We start from the raw sequence: 19,231 nt of genomic DNA, 5'->3' as shown, positions 1-19,231 counted from the left end.
CGTTGAAGAGAACTGAAATGATTAGAGGATCAGTCGCGAAGATTAAAATGTTATCAGTTGAGATTGCCAAATATTTGCGGGTTCCAGTCTCTCAAAAGTGAGGATTTGTGAATCTTCTCTGTCTTATATAACTGTAAGTGGAATATCTTTAAGTTTTGGAAAGTTGGTTTGACAAACAAGCGATGGAAGACGTCACTCTTGGCTGCGAGAAATTGGGATGAGCATTCTTCTCAAATGTTTACAGGAAGAGTCCAATGAATATATCGGAGGAAAAAATGTCAGGCTTTATTCTCAGCTAATTCAATCATGGAAAGATCCATTAGTTACAGTCCTAAAGATACAGAAGAGGAAAGACTATTCGGCATCAGACAAGAAGAAGGCGTCTGATACAGTTTGACCATGTCAGATGGTATATTCACAATTGGGCTGCTCAGCGAAGGCCTTGGGCTGTGTGTCCCGTGTCGGTTGGTGTAGCTCCAGAAGTCCTGCTGGTGCTAGCTACAATGCTAATGTTGCCAGCAGTAGATTGTTAAATTTCAAAGACACAGATGGTTTTTGTAGCAAACTTTGTCTGCAAGCGGCTGCATTCTTACATTTCGTCTAGCTAATGTCTTTTTAATTTTTTTTATAGCTCTGGGTTTAGTGCAGCTCGGGGTAAATTTGAACTCAATACAAGGACATTTGTGCAGAACTGTCCTAACACACAATATACACAAAGTTAAGATGTTTTTCTGAAATAGTGTGAAGATACCAGATCCATCATTTTCTAAATTTGTAACTACACTTTACTACTACTGCTACTTTGCACCTACAAATACAGCAAATTATCTTCCTACAAATCTGATACAAATTTTCTTTCTTTCTTTTTCATTTTTCATTTTTTATTTATATTACATCTCTTTCAGTTTATCCCTTTTCTTGCTCTTTGAAACAAACTCAAGTTCTCGCAAGCACTCATTTCAGTTTTGATAAATCTTGGAGTCTTGATCACTACATAAGTCGTAAACGGTACCAAAATCTTTTGTTTTCAACAATTTCCACTACAAGACACCATTGGTCCTGATGTCTGGATATGGTCTAACCAACCACCTCATTATAAAATCACAGTAACTGTTGCTTAAGACCCTAAATAGTGGTTCCGTGTATCTATTAATATCCCATCGTGATCACTTTTCGAAAGCAGAGGGAGGAGAGGAAGGACACTTGATTGGAGAACTAGCCAGGGCACAGGGGCTATTCCCACCTAACAATAGCAGAATGCCTCCCAATCACACCCTCCCTGAACCAAACTGATTATCCTGGTCTGTTTGAAAAGAGACTGACAAGTAGAAGATTAGGAGATTATGTCAATTAGTGGCCGCGGCCCCACCTGACCAGACCGCCTCGTCTCTGGGGGTCTGTTGAGGGTTCAGAGGTCGCGACCTGACTGCCAAAACAAGGAGGCTGCTAACTCCCATCCACAGAGGAGGGCTCTGGGTTTTATCAGCCTGCATGGCCGCACACACCAACACACTTGCCCCTCCCTCTGACCTCCTGCTCATCCCTGCCTGACCTTGACCTCTGCTGTTGTGCGCGTAACAAAAAGAGAGATGGAGAGGTTAACAGGTCTCCGGGGAAAAACGGATTCATTTATTGGCTGATGCTCGTCTTGCCGAACGGGTGTAAATCTATGCGCCGGCCAAGTGTTTGTGTGCGCACGTGGGTGTGTGAAAAGTATGAGCAAACAGTGTTTGTTTTGTCTGTGGCCTTGCATCCTGGCACTCATCTGTATGAACACAAGTGGATGCATGTTTGGCTGCACTCATGAGAATATCCTCTTCGGTGTGTGTGTGTGTGTGTGTGTGTGTGTGTGTGTGTGTGTGTGTGTGTGTGTGTGTGTGTGAGTGTGAGTGAGGGCGTGTGTTTGTGTGCGTGTGTAAATGCTTTCCGTGCGGCTGTAAATCTCCACTCTGACATGTTGCTTCAGTGGGGAAACGGCAGGTTTGGGACACACTGATGGCCTTCACAGATGGCTTTGGGACCCTGCCCACGGGAGGCCTCCTACTCCACCTGTTAATTTATTCATTTTCCACTGCAGAGGAGCCACTGAGGCCAGTGTGATTGTTTCCGAGAGCCAAAGTCCCTTGAGAGCAGCGTGGGTGTTTTCGTATCCAGCCTCTTCTCCCCCCCTCGTTCTTTTCTCCGAGCCTCCTCTGTCCCCCTGCCCTCTTTTCGCCAGGTCAGTGTTGTGTGTGTGTGTGTGTGTGTGTGTGTGTGTGTGTGTGTGTGTGTGTGTGTGTGTGTGTGTGTGTGTGTGTGTGTGTGTGTGTGTGTGTGTGTGTGTGTGTGTGTGTGTGTGTGTGTGTGTGTGTGTGTGTGTGTGTGTGTGTGTGTGTGTGTGTATGTGTGTGTGTGTGTGTGTGTGTTCTGTGGATCTAATCTCATCACCCTAGTGCAACAGGCTGGCTGACAGGCTCTGAATGTCATTGTCACGGGGTCATTGTGTCGTTGAGTCAGTGTGGGACACAGAGCAGCGCCAGGAAGAAGAAAGGCTACAGTTTGACTGTCATCTATTACTCTTTCACACTGAGCCACATTTTGTGTCTTTGGGGGATGGGGGAGGTATCTAATTTCACAAAAAGTGTAAATGTAACCAAGAGGCTTTACAGCACTTCAAGTTTCTCACAAAAGTTTCTTGGAGCAATGAGGATGAGATGCATATCCTTCATTCCGCTTTCAAGTAAAATGAAGAAGAGGTGTAGATGTAAATGTAAATTTCCAAGCACGAGTACATTTTCCATTTTCCAGGTTTAACCTCATTATTAAATAGTCTGTTGAAGTAGCCACTCACAGGGTTATTTTCCCTCTGATATCAGCAGAGAAGGCAGCACTGATACTTACCATGTTCCCTGTCAGATTACAGTGATAAGAAAAAAGTCTGCAGTCGTACAGAATTTGTGAAATGCCACTATAATGTAGTTTAGTCTGTCTAGTAGTCCATCCCTGTTTAGATTCATAGTTTGTTTTTGGCACAATGGTCAATTTAAAGTGTATTACAGTACTGTACCATAACATAGATTTATGTCCTATACAGGAAAAGCACGGTAGATGTAGTCAGATTAGAGATCTGGAGTTATAACAAAGCATGTGATTAAATGTAAATATAAGTGTACGTTGAGCGCACTCTTCTTGAAATCCATCTATGGAGTTAGAATTGGGTCATTAATACAGCGCACACAAAAAAGACTCATGAGCGATGTATGTGATTTCACGCGTATATAGTAACCATCGCACGCAGATTTAAATCCCTTGAGGCTCAAGAGGATCTGCTCTTGCTCGCGGGAAAAGCAGCTCCGCTGCTCGAGGGTTATTTCTGCAGTCGCGGTGCACAATTTTACACTTGCGCGAGAGGCAGCTGCGCTGCTCGTGGAGCGCTTTGTACGCTCGCGGAGAAAGTTTTTTACACTTTGGGGGCGGAGCCTCTAGACTTTGACTGACAGCTCTTAGGAAGCCTCGAGTTGCCAGGTTGGATTTTCACGTAGGTAGGATACTATTGGCAAGGCGAGAGACAGTGGCCGCATGCGGCCAGTACTGTATGCCCTTTGATTTGAAGAGGTGAATTCTGACCATCCGCCACAGCCGGCTTGAGATCGCACCAAAACAAGAAACAAATGCTTGGATGTGTCCGTCATTTGGGCTTCAGTGGAAGTGAAGGTGGAAATAGCAAATATCCGCTGAACATTAGTGTGACATGATCATATCATTCAACGAAATGAAATGGTGAAATGGCACATTAATGTGAATGTGTGTCAGAGAGAACAGCAATATTCTGACTGTGACTCTGGAGAGCAGTGATTTAATATTCCACGTGTATTTGTCAAATTGTTCCGGCTCCATGTTGCACAAGTTTAGAAGTTCACCACATGTAGAGAGTTTCTCTGACTCTATTACGGGGGGGGGGGGGGGGGGGGGGGGGGGGGGGATTCCCTGCCTCGTCAAGGGAGTCCACACACACACACACACACACACACACACACACACACACACACACACAGAAACGCAACATCTTTCATGCATTTCACCGAGCGACGCGGGCCGAGGCTCGGAGCCAGTGCAGTCCCTCTGTCCATTTGCCGCCATCACCAACCGTCTCCTACTTTCGTCTCCTAAATGAATGTAGAACTCCCTCTGTCCTCCCTTCCTACAGACAGGTGGTCCAGTGGTTAAGACCAGAAGGATGTTGGCTTACTTTCTAATGCTGCTTTAATGGTACCCTGTGTGGTGGGCGGAGAGAGGCATGCCGCGTCTAATAGAAATCTTCTGACTCTCCAGGACGTTATATAATGGCCTCTTTCTGTCGAGGTAGACTAGTCAAATCTGATTAACGTGCGCCTGAGCATGGATGTGTTTTCATGTGCCCACTGAGGTTCATTTCTGCATTCAATTTTTAGTCGAAAGAAGTTTAAAATCAAATGTTTAGACTTTAACAACTTGTACTGATAAAGTAACAATTAGTAAAATTATCTTTTCAAACTGCCTTTTTCTCCATAAATAAACTTTTATGGAGTTTCCACGATAACCTTTTTAAAAAAACAACATGTTTTAAGAAAATGTAATTTGTTGCTGAGGCACATTCCTTTGTCCAAAGACAGTGAAGCTCAAAACATTAGCAGTAAACTGTCTGGCTTTTTCTGTCAGCTGCCCAGAAGAGGGATTCCTTCCAGACTTAAACTGTTCTCTCCATCCATCCTGAAAACTGGAGTGAAATTACAACATGTGATATTGAAAAAGGGGATCAGTGTATATTTGTACTTTCATCGTCCATGACTTGTGAAGAAATCTAAATGAAACCACAGTGATGTGATTGATTTGAGATTACTGGAGGGGATCTGCATTGCACAGCCACTGGTGTCAGTGAGCGTTGGCATGTGTAAAGCATATCAATCTGATTTTGCTGGTCCACACATTCGGGCTTCATTAGCTCCTTTCCCAAATGAACTTTATCATGCATCAGCTCAAATATTGAAAGCAATGGTTGTAATTTCATCACACTCATATCTCCGGGCTTTGTCAAAAGAAATTATGGAAAATCAAAAAAAGTGGTGTTGGGATGTGGAAAGTATGATAAATGAAAATGACCCGTGTGATTTAGACGGCCACTGTTCATCAGTGAAAAAGTTGCTGCTTATCAGCGCACTGCAATATAAACAGACAATGTGGCTGTTATTCTACAGTTTGTGTGAGTCTGCACTTCGTCTGTGGAATCAGTCGGTGTTGTAGTGCATCCATGTTTGTTTGAACTGAGGTCTCATTGCAGAAAAGTGAGACAGTAGTAGCTTGTAGTCATTTATTTCCCGACATGCGTCTTTTGTGTGTGTGTGTGTGTGTGTGTGTGTGTGTGTGTGTGTGTGTGTGTGTGTGTGTGTGTGTGTGTGTGTGTGTGTGTGTGTGTGTGTGTGTGTGTGTGTGTGTGTGTGTGTGTGTGTGTGTGTGTGTGTGTGTGTGTGTGTTTGTCACTGGTCCCTCATCAGGCCCTTATTAACTACATGAAGTGACCTTTGAGGAGGTGCTGATGGGCGTCTGTGGGACCCAGCCAAGTTTCTCCCCGGCTCCTTTTTCACCTTCCCAGTTTTTGTTTTTTTTGTCTCTCTCCACCTTGAGTTCACTAATTTAACACGTCTTGCTTTATGAAAGCTGCTCATCATTTCTCTCTCAGCTTTATGCTGACTCCTACAAAAGAGCTGAAGCAGCTCTGAAAGAGGGTGACCACAACACACACACATCCAACAAATCCGTCTCCACCTTACTGAAATTTGTGTATTTGTTTCCAGAGTCTCCAATAAAGGCAGTCCTGTCCAACATGTTCCTACCCTGTCCCTCGATGTTTCTGCCGTTCAACAGCCTAGAGACGCAGTGTGCACTATCTGCACAATCAGTTGGAAATCGATCATCACTCCACTGGCGTTCACACTTGGAACAGTCTCCACATTCCGGGAAATATGGGCGGGAGACAATGTACGTTATACGGTGTCACAAATTATCCATCTGTATTTTTAGGGAATGAAAGATGCCAAATCTTTTCATTTCAGTGAATGAGTTCTGTGTGTGTCTTGATTAAGCTCTGGGTGGTTTTGGTTGAAGTCGGTTACATTGCAGCCTCCTGTCTGTCTGCATCACCACTTTGCTCTTTAACATGGAATGCTTGTGGTTTTGTAGCCCGGGCTTTGTAAAGCTGAGGGCCCAGTGTGGATGTGGGAGACTTTGGCATTGCACAGGGTGCAGTTGAGGTTTCACTTCTTTCTTCCCTTTGGAAGGAGAAATGAAGGTGCATGGTAGGGCCACATGCGTTTTCTCAATCCTTTGTGTACCGTCACGGGTGTGGAGAAACGGCACCTTAGATTAGGCATGCAATGCTGCTGTCCCGTCCGTGTAGTAGTGCTACAGCTGGTTGCCTGGGTGACGGTGTCTACTTGTTGAAAGACACTGATGCTGTGTCCAGGTGCATCTCAAGATGTATCTTGAAAGGTTTACTTGTCCAAATCAGATCATTGTAAAAAAAATATCAATGTATAGTTAAGATTTTGGACCTGTTATTTTTGTAACAATTTCGTAAATGATTTGCTTCATTGGAAATTGGAAATGCAATTCTGTATTAGTTTTTCAGTTATTTTAATTCTCAAGGTTTAACAAGCCAAGGAGTCGAGTTTTATATGGAATCAAATGAGGACGAAATGTCTTGTGTGTTATGTGTTTTCCCAATGAAGCAGTCTGAAAAAGGATTTATTTTATGGATGTATGGATTGACAGTGTGGTTTTTTATTCATGAGGATAAAGAAATGGCACATTTAAAAGCAGTATTCTTTATAAAAATTTCAAATATATTTTATTCATTTACTTTTTTGAAAAAAAAACAAAGATGCATTTCAGTAACAGAACTACTTACAGGTTAACTGATTAGAAAATATTATCAAAGTCAAATTTTCATCTCTTATTTCTACAGCAACAGTGAATTCAGGTGTTATGTCTGTACGTATGATTTCTGCTTCCAATACCATAGAAGTTTAACTGAAGTGAATAAAAAAAATGTAAGTACAAAAGAAGAAACATTTGAAGAGTGACAGTGAAAGAATAGCGAGTACCAGAGACTTATCAACCCAACATTGTTGGTTCTGTCCAGAGTCTCTTTCTCTCTCTTCCTTTCTCTTTTTATTCTCCACTTGTTTTCAGGAAGAAGTCTTCCCAGCCTTAACCTCCGGCTCTCCAATTCGAAAAGCAAAAAAAATATTCAAGTTTCCCTCTTTCAGGCCGCAAAAATGCGGTGCTGTACAAAGTCAGTGAAAGCATCATCCTGTCCGCCCGTCTGTCTTGTTCCATCAGTCTTCTTTCCCAGCATGGATCAAAGAAAAGAAAAAAGCCCAGTTTTTCTAATGATCTAGAATGATCTGAATTACCTACTTTTATACATTATTAAAAACTTACAGTTAAGTGGATCATCATCTACATTTCTCTGCTTTGATGTTGTTCCTGGGAGCTCTGTGCCAGTGTGCGCTCTGGCCCGTTGCACAGCCCACATGTACTGCAGCGTTACTGTACTAGTGTGTCATTCCTGTCAGCTTATTTTCTTCAACACAAAAACAAACCGGCCTTCAGCTGCCTTCCCATTCTCTCTGTCTGTAATCATCACATCGTCAAACAAAAGTTACCACAAATCTTTAGGTTCCCATTTCTTAATGCTGCTGCCTTACTGATAAAGATGCTATACGATCTTATACAAGTCATTGGTTCTACTATATCAGAAAAGTAAAAGGAGAATTGTTACGTAGGATTTTATGAATTGGAAGTATCACATTTTCTTCCAAATTGTTTTAATTCCGTGGTTTCCTTCGGCTAATATGTCTCATTCATCTCGGCGGATAAGAATGACCCCCTTTGACTCCAGGATTCATGATAAAGCTGAGAAAAAGAAAGCTTGACCACCATGCAACTCCCTGTAGGACTAAGTCATGGGCTGATAAAACAAAAATAAATCAGAAAGAATCGGGGATGCAGTAGTGGAACGAGAATTAGGATTTATGTGGAACAGGGTGGAGTGTGAAGGGAGATGGTGGACAGTGCAGCAAGCCGTGTCACTGGAAGACGGTGTGGTAGGTGGGACACTGGTGGGACTTCATGTACTTGATGGCAAACTTGAGCTCTTTGCTCTTCTTGTCCCACTTGTGAATGGACATGAGCAGCAGCTGCTGGTCCACCTTGCGGCCCATGATGAGGAAGTTGGAGCCCAGGCTGTCCAGCTGGGCGCATGGGCAGTTGGCGCCATTCTTGATGTACAGGGTGAGTTTCTTGAGGTCTTTCTTCCGGAGCACGCCCTGCTTCAACACCCTCTTCTTCTTCTGTGCCGCAATCAGCTTCCTGTCGCCCTTCTCCTTCTTCACCTCCTTAATTTTCATCTTGAGGGCTGAGGGAAGAAGTAGACAGGAAGAGATAGTTTCACTTTTACACTCCGTATAAAACACAGATATTTATACCCAGAAGCTGTTAATGTGTCATTCTGATTCCCCTCGGCTTGGAGCAGCTGTGACATGTCTTCCTTCTGCAGGAACATGCCAGTGAAGTAGCCATTTTACACCTCTCCAAGGAATCATCATTTAACCTCTCCTGCAGCGGACAAATACAACAGCTACATCCTGGTGTGTGTGTTTGTGTGTCTGTCTTGGGGAAAAGCCATAAAAAGAAAGAAGGACATATTTATGGAGTTTCAACAGAGGCTAGTTGTAAGTTTTTTTGACACAAGTTCAAGTCTTCCTCTGCATGCAACAAGTCGAGATATTTCAACAATGGAAATGATTGTTTGATTGTACCCGGTCTTTTACCACGTCAAAACACAACTTGATTGTTTTTCCTTTGTTTTTTTTATTCTCAAATAAAGTAAAACCTTCTGTCAAATGAAGTCTCAGCAGTTAGGTTCAAGTTTCCAGTGCTCATTTTTATTTCTTTTTTTTTATTCATTTGTGCATATGCGTAGTTGTGTATCTTTAAGCAAAAGTGCAGCACATAAAAACCCCTGTGCAGTTTATGTTTTCTGCATGCGTGGAGTTTGGTTTCAGCTCCTTCGGCCCATCAACCCTAATGAAGCACTGACTTGTATCTCCCATCCAGAGTCATGCTAATAAGTTATTGGAGGGATTAAAATTGAACTGCCAAGGCATTCGAGAGTGGAATTCTCTGGGTGAACATTTTGACAAGTGAAATCAATCACGGGCTGGGCGAAGGCTCGGGGTCGGCATGAAGCATCGCTATGTGCCCGAGCCTGTTGGGAGGTTGCCATTTCACTTCTCGCCTGCTCGTCTGCAGTTGCATAAACAGCCCTTGGTACGCTCTGATTCGTGTACAGCACATGCGAGGTGATATAGCATGTCGGAGAAGGTATGTGCGTGCTGCGTTGCCTTTCATCCACATCCTGATTCGCATCCCTTCCCCTTCACCTAGGGTGTGTGTGTACGTGCTGCGTTTTCATGCCGATAAATCTGAGCGCGTGTGCTTTTGTCAATGAATGCATTCACGTTATGTGTGTATGTTCAGCGGCGTTAGGAAGGATCAAATAATTTAGCTCCCCGATTCACTTTGAATGCCCAGCAGTATTCAGGTATATTCAGACATGAGCGATTCCTGCAGGGGCCCAAAGTGAGGGCTGGCCAGTATTAAGCTGTGGACACATCATTATACAAACTTTCTTTTAAGTCAGCGAGGAGAGGTAGAGGTAGAAGCAGATGAGAAGAGAAGGAGAGAGAGGTGTGCTGTCATTTTGAGGTAAAACAGCTTTTCCTAAATCGAGCAACCTCCCCTGCTCTACAGACCAGGTGTAGGCTGCGCGTCCCTGCCAGACTCTCATCCCAGCTGCTTTTCTTTTCTCCTCTTGTTATTTTTACCATGCCGCTGGATGGTACAGCGAGGAATGTGGAGAGATCAGACATCAAAAGTGGAGTGTAACAAAACACCAGGGTTCAAAATGCTCTCGGGGTGAATAACATCTGCAGATGAATAGGTCACAGCATTCATGAGACGTGAGATCAAACTGTAATCAGCTATCGCTCCTATAGAATAACACTGTACCGTCATCCTTGCCTTGATCTCCGAATCCATACGTCATGGTTATCTTGACTTCTCTACTCATCCTCGCGTCTCATGCGGTCACATACATTCATAGCCAATAAAACGTCTGGCTATCTGCCTTCACGTGTAATCATGTTTCCTTCTAATGAAAAGAGAATCTTTCGGAACCCCCCAAAACCACCCTTGTGTTAAAAGACTGTGATATGCAATCCTGCAATTAATCAAACGAATAATCATCTGTGACTCGGTTACGTCTTGAGTGATTATAGGGGATGAACCCATGTTCTGGCTGGAGCCCAGTGTGAGAGCAATGTGCACACAAGACATATTTTTGTTGTTGTTGGATGTGTTGTGTTGGGTGTTTATTCATTTATGATTTATCATGGGACGTTTTGGAGGTGTGGGTAGTAGTTAGAATATTATGAAACTTGGTGAATTTTAAACTAAATTACAGGTTCTATTCTCACAGCCCAGTGCGCAGAATCATAAGACCAATAGAAAAATGGGAAATAAAGAGCAGAATATCAATACCTCTAACTAACAATGGGACAATAGTCTGTGCAAGCAGAATTTCATCAGTTGCTGAGGGACGATGGGCCAGAAATCCTCCATTAGCTGATTTAATAATGAAATAATCATATTCTGACATGAACATGTCATTACTGTGGTGAAAGTGGAAAGTCTGAAAAATGGTGTTGAATGGACACCGGGGACTGGGAGATGTTAAATTATTCATTTATAAGAAGAGGGGTTAATCTAAAAGAGGGAATAATGAATGTGGGCACTCCTTGTTAATGTCTGTACTCACGTTTGACCAATGTGTGTGGTTTCATTGGGGAGAAAGACGATCAAAAAAACACCCTGACCTCAATGTTAGCTGGTGTCATTTTTCTCCTTTAAGACCATAAGGTTTTTGAAAATACATCTGATCTTACTCACAAAGGACTGTGCATAATAGCATGTGTAGAAGCATATTTTTTGCAGTTGTTTCTTTTTACTGTCTCACAATATAATGCTATTAGTAACATAATCTGCTGCCTTTTAGTGTAATCTTCTCAAATATGAAGCCAAAACTAATTTTCCAATATGTCAACGATGGCACATACTGTACTGCACGGGGCCTATAAACTGCCTCTTCTCAATGACACGTGGAACGGGCTTCTAACTCCTGTGGTGACATTTGTTATTAATTGACTAAACATAAAACTAGGGATAGTGTGCACATTGTGTTCTGTTGCTGGCTTGTCAGTCAAGTCGGTAACTTTTTCGTGTTCATCAGGTTACATTCAGCTGAAAAATAATTTTGGGATCATATTTACTCGTTTTAAACTGTGCCAGTTATAGGGAAGAAAAAGTTGTTGCAGCAGCAGCTTAGCGGCGCCACCTACAGACCAAGAAGGCATGAGCTGCTGCAGTTTTAACTTGTGTGCCCTGTAGGCAACGAGAGTTCTCGCTGTAATATTTTCCGTTAGGAGTTCCACAGAGTTCTGATCGGCCCTGCTGTAGATTAAACTGTGGTTATGTGCAGGTTTTCAATTGCTGGTACTTACCAAAGTCACTGGCACAGTAATGCTCCATTATGTTGTCGGCTTTCATCTCGTTGTCACAGGGAGGGCACACCTTCGACACTGTGAGGGGGGAGAGAAAAAAATAATGACTGCGCCTGATCACATTTCATCATGGCCAGATTAGCTAATATCTGTCGGCTGAGTTGAGGTCATTGTTAGTCAAGTGCAGTCAGCAAAAACCAAAGCTGTGTCAGTATGAAAGCGTTAAGCCCTGACCACTTTTGAGGGCACTTATTTGCAGCCCCCTTCGACTTGTCAGAGACTATTTGCCGTGGAGCGAATATATATTCCAGGAGGCTGACTGATGTTTGCCCTGCAATTACAGTGCAGAAAATGTTTTTACGCTGGCCCTTGTATATTTTGGTGGCGCAGGCGTGGTCTTGGCCCTGCAGAAAGGTAAACGCCGCAGCGGCAGCAGCGGCTGAACATGGTGAAAAGTGATTCAGTAAACAGACACAGCCGCCTTTTAGGCCACACGGCAACCACACATTGTGAAACAGCAAAGGGGGAAACCAAAGCAACAAGTTCAATTTAATTTTAACTCGATGTATGGGCACGCTCGCACTGCTCAAAAGCACGTGTAGCCTCACAGTAGATGTACAACATGAGAGAGAAGAAACAGTAATACTACTATTTACTTCTAACACACTCATGTACACAGTACAACACTTGGGAATATGATTATCTATATCGACACTTTCTCACTTCTCTCACCCATGCCACTTTTAAAAACTTCCTTCAAAGCTCTTCTTTTCTTAGAAACACAAGCACACACAGACATGCGTCATGCTAAATTGCAATTTTCTCCAAAGACTCTTCAATATAAAACTTTATTATGACAATTACTACTTAAACTCTGTGTAATCCCAGAGGGACTGGTTGTACACATCTAATATCAGTCCACCCCTCCACCAAACAGAGCCCCGGGCCAACTGAGAGAATGAGGTACCATATTAGACATGGTCAGGGAGGGAAGGCATGTTGTTCAGAAATCTTCCCACACCTATAGGTCAGCGGATATGAATATGATTATGACTCTTTTTTCCCTCTGTGTCTCACACTTACTCGTGCAAACACACTCACAGGACTGTCCCAGCCCCTGGGTTAAAAGTCAGGGTTCAAAGGTTATCACCCCAGCCCCAAACCTCGGCGTCTGGGCAGATAATAAGAGGGGTCAAACTTTTGCATGCCTCACTGCTCGGGTCGTGGGGAGGTGAACCCCCTAACCGCCGCCGAGTGTCGGTATCGTATGTGTGCATCGAAGGGAGTTGAACCATGTTCTTGGAGAGTTACTGCCAGTTTTTTCTCCTCTGAGGGTTCCCATGCTTTCACAGGCGGGAGACCTGCGAGGCCCTCCAGGGTCAGGCCTCTAATTGTCTGGTGCTGACATGAAGACTGGGTAAAGAGCGCGGACACGCACTCTCACACACACTCACTCACACACACACACACCGATCAGGAGACGCCAGGACTCCTCTGGATTTGTCAGTTTTGAATGATTGCCTCAAAGCTGTTGCATCTTATTCAGACTCCAAAGGAATTGTATTCTGGCTCCACAGGGGTGGTATGTTGGCAGGAGGCCTGGTTGTGCCGGTGCCAGAGCATGTGTCAGGAGAGCGCAGTCCCTCCGCGAAACGTAGCCGTGCTTGGACCAAAAAAACACAGTTTGGATGCCGCTGAGAAATCAATTAAGCGACACAACTGCCCTCGTCACGTTCAGGTCTCTGCCGGGGGACCCACCGTCATGTTCTGATGGAAATCACTGCTGCATGGTTTAGTCTAGTGTTTTTCTTTTTCATAGACACATTTCTACTCAGCAAATATTTTGATATTAGGTCATTAATATATTTTTGCCATCTCCTCAAAGGAGCTTAGCCCCCCCCCCCCTTCCTTTTCACCATGCCATGTGATTCAATTATAAAAAAATCACATTCTTGCTATGGTTGACTTTGGACTTGACTACCGCTCGTGCTTTTCGTCATGTGCATGCTGGACTAGAAACATTAAGTGAATAATGTTATAATATTGCCCGAGGACGAGTCAATGATTAAGGAGAAGAGGGGAAGAATGATGGGTGCAGGGTGAAGTGGGGAGGTGGATGGCTGGAAAGCCCTGCTGTTAATCCTCAAGCTGCAAGCCGGAGTCGAAAACGACACACGGCAAGATTCCAGCAATTTAACTGCACAGCTTCACTTAGTCAAACCTCTGAGGTCAATATCACTTTCTCCATTTCAGTCTCTCTCCTCTGCTGCATATTTTACCTCTCGGCTCCCCTCACACTGTCTATCTCTCCTCTCTTTACCTGGTTTAGGTAGAGATTCTTATTGAAAACAGCAAAAAGCTAAGAATATCGGCATTCGAAAAAACCATTTGCCCGAGAGCACTGTTTTGTTGATAAAAAGTCGTATGTCGAATACCGACACAGTTTTGGAATAGAAGGCCCCGCAGGGAAGTGTCATTGAGCATCAATGTGAAATGTCCACTGTGACGTGAAGATCAGCGTCATCATTTGGATGTGACTTGTTGGAGAAGTAGGAAGTTGCTGTGAGCGTTTCAACAACACGAATTATGGTCATCAATGAGTGACTGATGTAAATTAAGTTGGTCATTCACTTTACATCTTCTTAATCTTGTCACATTTCAGAATCGATTTGACAGTGAAATCTTGGTTGAAGTATGACCAAAGTTACACACTTTCTCCTTGACACACACACACACGCTCGCTTTACACAAAAGATCTAACCAGGTGTAACAGTATCGCCACATGGTCTGCCGACGTGTGCTGTCCCCTGCAGCCCGAGCAGGCAGAGCGTTCCATTGAAAGTATCTGCAGGTCACTATCTCATGCCTCATTTGGGCCCTCAAAGTTATGAGCAGCAACACTTATGACATTAAACGGTACCGTGCCAGAGATGAAATGCAGCGTGTGATTTATGTCGGCCGGCCTAACATCTGTTTATATGCGGCATGCAGACACACAGAGGAGGAGTTGAACATGGCCTGCAGGCAGGCAGCCCCTGGGGCCCCTAAAACACAGCTCGCTTCCCACATCTGCAGGAATCCTATACAGAGCAGCAAACACGCTTGTCAAAGGCCCAAGCAGTCTTCCGTGCACAGACCATTGGATCACATTTTCCCTTTCATTTAGCAGCCTGGGCCACATGAGTGGTGCCCATTGTGCTGCCGGGGGACCTGACAGCGCCGCCCGTCTCCTTTAGCACGGCTGTAACTTACACAAGCTACATCAATGAGGACAGCGAGGACAGACAATATCTTTCACACCGTGCAATCTCGACCACTTTCACTGCACAACGCGAATATTGTCTTTTAAAATCATGTTCTGTGGAAACGTGCGATTTGAGTTATGGCGTTTACTCCATTCACTGAGATAAGATTCTACTTGTGCTTATCCTACCTTATGCTTTGTCAGATGCTGACAGCTGATTAAGGTACAGTAGCATCATTAAATCCATAAGGTGGAGTTGATGGGTGGCATTAACTGTGCTCTGGGTGGAAAGTGAATCTAACTCTGTGCTGCTAGTTTCCACAGCAGCCCTCGAACCGTGCTGTATGGTGTAATTGCAGAATGGCTCTGATATCACGGGGGGGCCGCACTGGACAAGGAGAGCGGCAGGTACGACAGCAGTTAATTCCTGCGATTGATCCAACTCCCTAAAATCCACCCGGATCCACCGCAGCACTCTGTTATATGAGCCTGTGCGAAGAGAAGCGTCCATGTTCTGCCGACACGGAGGCTTCCAGGGAAACTCTCTTCTAGGAGTTCTTTGCTGAAATTCCCTTTTTGTTATTCCTGGCTTAGTTTGTGTGTGTGTGTGTGTATGTGTGCGCACCTGTCTCTGTGTGTGCATGTGTGTGTTTGAGAGCCAAAAGCTTGTCCTCAGGATACACACACACACACAAATTCAATTTCTAAACGTAACCAGTAATCTGTTTCGATTTAATTCAACATTTTTGTCCCTGTTGCCGAGCAATCAAATGCAGAAAAAACAAAGATCCCTCGACATGGTTTCATTGATCTGGTACCACTTTCTGCGCTCTGAACGCCTCTGGTCATTAACACACTGTTGGCTGTTTGAGGAGGTGGCAGTTGAAGCTGCCATTATCAGTGACCATGTGAAAGAATGAGTTACGGCTCTCCGAAGCCAAAATGTCACATATTTGATGTGATGATGAAATTAACAGAGCAAACATTTTATCTAATGCGTCCACCAGAAGAATCTCCCAATGATCTTTTCGAACTTTAAAAAAAACAGAACGCGGTTGATGGTTAGATATATCAGCATACTGTAAACTGTATTGATAAAAAAGACAAATAATATTTTGGCATTATCGGCTTTTGTTTTCAGTGCATTGGCAAATTTTTGCGCAAGTTAAGGGAACACATTTACTCAATATGTCAAATATAATAGTTACATCCAGGAAGATTTAAAACAAAGTAGATGAATAATGGGAATAAACGGTTAAAGGCAGGAAGAGGAATAATAAACCGTGCTCTTTGAGTCCCTGTTGAAAGCAGAGAGGCAGACACTTTATGCTTTGCAGGAAGCAGCTTTTCTCCTCCTTCTATGCACCGTCTGCCTCTCTTTGCTTTTTCCGGCTCCCGTCTCCTTTCACTCCTCTCCATTCGGCTCTCCCAGGGACAAACAGACTTTGGCCATTCCCATTCTCCGCCTGCCTCTCTTGTCCTGTCATGTCGACTAATTAGCGGGAGCTCAGTAATTGGCCTTCTAGCTAATTGGCCTGCTGGCTGCCAGACCCAACAAAGGGCTGAGCGGGCAGGGACACAGTGGGGACTGTCCCCCTCCACTGACTAAAGTCCCTCATCAACTCCCTCTCTCCCCCTCTCAGCTTTTGTGGAGAGGCTGCTTCAGTAGTCGCGGTGCGCGCACGCACACACGCACACACACACACACACACACACACACACACACACACAGAGAGACACACACACACAGACCTATTTCTCTATTTTGTCCCCACTCAAAGCTCACGATCGGCCAATCTGTCTCCTCTTTCATTGTCTGAAAAATTATATAATATTTTTTGTGAAGCAGATCTCACTTCAATGTAATGTTCTTATTCTATCCATCTCGGCATTAGCTGTTCACTTATTGACACTGCAGACCTGCCTTTGAGTCGCATGCACGAGTTAAGACATTCCCCATTTACACAGTTGTTAGATTGATTGATTAGCTGTTGATGGATGGATGCCTGCTGATAAAGGTGCGTGTGTGTGTGTGTGTGTGTGTGTGTGTGTGTGTGTGTGTGTGTGTGTGTGTGTGTGTGTGTGTGTGTGTGTGTGTGTGTGTGTGTGTGTGTGTGTGTGTGTGTGTGTGTGTGTGTGTGTGTGTGTGTGTGTGTGTGTGTGTGTGTGTGTGTGTGTGTGTGTGTCACCCTTTCAGTTAAGATTTGTTAAACCTCACAGTGCATTTATCTTCACTCAGTGAGTCAGGGTCTGGCTGCCGGAGTCTCTCCGTCTCCTGTGTGTGTCTCTCTCACTCCGTCTCTCTCCCTCAGGCGTATGTAAATGGCAGGGAGCCATCCCGAACTGTCCAGTTACCCAAGGAACTTTCCCCTGTAACCCCCTCTTGCCCCCCCCCCCCCCCCCCCCTGTCTACCTCACTGACCTCCTCTGGATTGTCTCTCACTTCAACTTTTATCTGTGCAGTGCTGGGAAACCATTTGAGCCTCCCAGCCATTTTCAAGCTATCAACGTCGCTTACTCTAAACACTCATTTTTCTTGGTAATGTTTGTTTTCTGTTGATAGTTTTTTTATTGCTTCATTTGTGTCTGTACAACACAAGTCAAAACACTTTCAGCTTTTATTTCATGACTATTATTCAATGTTGTAACCGATCCATTATTCAAAATGCCTGCAGATATATGTTTCGAATAGACTACAAAATCCAACTGCCTGAAAATATCTATACAATTTGCAAAATTGAAACCACGATAAGATCAATACATCATTGCTTTTTGTGCTGGGAAGATTTATATTAAAATTTTATTGATTTATTCAATTTGAAATAATTGTAATGTTGTTACCTAACTTGTCACAAGACATCTAGAATCTTTTGAGGAAATTTAAATCAGAGCTTTTTGTAAATTGTCAAGTAAACATTTAGCAAAAAAAAACACATTCTACCTGCTTTACAACAAGTGACTCATTTAGGAGCCACATTCAAATTTTTAAATTTGGGTGACTAGTGTCTATGGGTATGCCTAAATGAAGGTGTGTGTCAGAGTGGATGTACACATAGTTTCCTTACCTGGTGGCTGCGTTGCGTGGTTCCCAGTGAACTGCATGGGGATGCAGAGGTCGTTATCGATGGGGAACTTGTCGCAGGTCAGCATCTCTGGCCAGGGGAAGCCATAGGTCTCCATCACCGGGGCACAACTGTCCCTCACGGCTTCGCACAGCGAGCGGCACGGATAGATGGGTCTGTCCAGGCAAACTGGTGCAAACAGCGAGCAAAGGAAGACCTGGGTGTCAGCATGGCACCGTTTGGCCAGGAGGGGCACCCAACTGCCCGCCTGCTGCTTGACTTCTGGCATGGTCTCGTGGTCCAGGAGGTTGGGCAGCCTCATCTTCTTGTAGCCCACATTGTGGCACAGGCGCAGGTCAGCTGGTATGTCCACGCACTGGGGCTGCTTGGTGTAGAAGCGGCCATTGTGGAAGTTGTCCGACTGCCAGCTGTAGTAGTCGTACTCGTCCGCGGCCGAGGCGGTGAGGAGTAGGAGGGAGAGGAGCGACAGGCCCAGTGCCAAGCTGAAGGAGCCCTGGGTTAATGCCCACCTGTGGCTCTTTTGTCCGTGTGCCATGCCTCTCTGAGCTCAGACCAACAATTCAAGAAGGTTGTATCCAAAATCCTCCAAAGTAACTCAGTGACAACAAAATGCAGACGGATGACGGGAGTAAGTGTTGTAGGCGCACAAGCTGTAATCCCTTTTTTCCTCTCCTGGGTATGGACGCGGCGGGTTGAATCAGAACTGTTTAATTCCCTCTTTCCCTGGATTGTAAGACCTGTTCACCTCCCTGAACACCTCCCTGTGTGTGTGTGTGTGTGCGTATGTGTGAGTGTGTGCGTGTGAGTATGTGTGCCTCAGGTAGAGGAGTGGGGAGGTTGCAGTGAAAGAAGGGTAAGCACACAAGTTGGACAGCTTATTTTCTAACTTTCCCTGTGCACAATTTCTCTCTTCCCTTCCTTGCCCTCCTCTTAGAACTGTGTCCAGCCCTCGCTGCGCTCTGTCTATCAGTCTGTAGCTGTAATGAGCACTACCTAGGTTTTAAGAGGCAGTAGCGGCTGCTTTCTGCTGCTGCCTGCCCCCTGGAAGGCTCCCGGACCCCTTCACCTTCCTACTGGCCTCCCCTGGACTCACTCACAACAGCCTCGGCCAATCACAACCCTGGGGTGGATCCCAGTGGCCTCTGGGACACTCCCCCTGCCCCTTATCCCCGACAAACCCCTCCTCTGGAACAAGTTAACATGGGAAACACTGAGAGAACAATCTCTGGCAAATTTCTCCAGCTATATCTTCATGTTGATTTCTG

General features: G+C 44.6%; 1 protein-coding gene and 1 long non-coding RNA gene across 3 annotated transcripts in view; one reads left to right on the top strand and one right to left on the bottom strand.

Moving 5' to 3' along the window:
• LOC118284103 overlaps positions 1-19,231 on the top strand; it is a 142,988-nt gene that overhangs the window by 105,699 nt on the left and 18,058 nt on the right. The gene's annotated exons all lie outside the window — the stretch shown is intronic.
• Positions 6,837-18,993, bottom strand: sfrp5 (secreted frizzled-related protein 5). Its single transcript, XM_035606746.2, has 3 exons — positions 17,949-18,993; positions 11,640-11,717; positions 6,837-8,434 (listed from the first exon to the last, which is right to left on the bottom strand). Exons 1-3 carry the CDS (start codon positions 18,499-18,501, stop codon positions 8,106-8,108), a joined length of 960 nt encoding a protein of 319 aa, XP_035462639.1. The 5' UTR covers positions 18,502-18,993; the 3' UTR covers positions 6,837-8,105.

The sequence above is a fragment of the Scophthalmus maximus genome, chromosome 10 (assembly GCF_022379125.1).
Source record: "Scophthalmus maximus strain ysfricsl-2021 chromosome 10, ASM2237912v1, whole genome shotgun sequence".
Taxonomy (NCBI): domain Eukaryota; kingdom Metazoa; phylum Chordata; class Actinopteri; order Pleuronectiformes; family Scophthalmidae; genus Scophthalmus; species Scophthalmus maximus.
The sequence above is the reverse complement of the archived record's forward strand: the minus strand, read 5'-3'. Positions and strand labels throughout refer to the sequence as shown.

Bases quoted from the DNA above. Each gene is read 5' to 3' on its own strand.
- sfrp5 (XM_035606746.2), bottom strand. From the start codon at position 18,501: ATGGCACACGGACAAAAGAGCCACAGGTGGGCATTAACCCAGGGCTCC. The intron at 11,718-17,948 runs GTAAGGAAACTA...CCCCCCTCACAG, and splicing joins CCACGCAACGCAGCCACCAG to TGTCGAAGGTGTGCCCTCCC. The intron at 8,435-11,639 runs GTAAGTACCAGC...TTCTTCCCTCAG, and splicing joins TTACTGTGCCAGTGACTTTG to CCCTCAAGATGAAAATTAAG.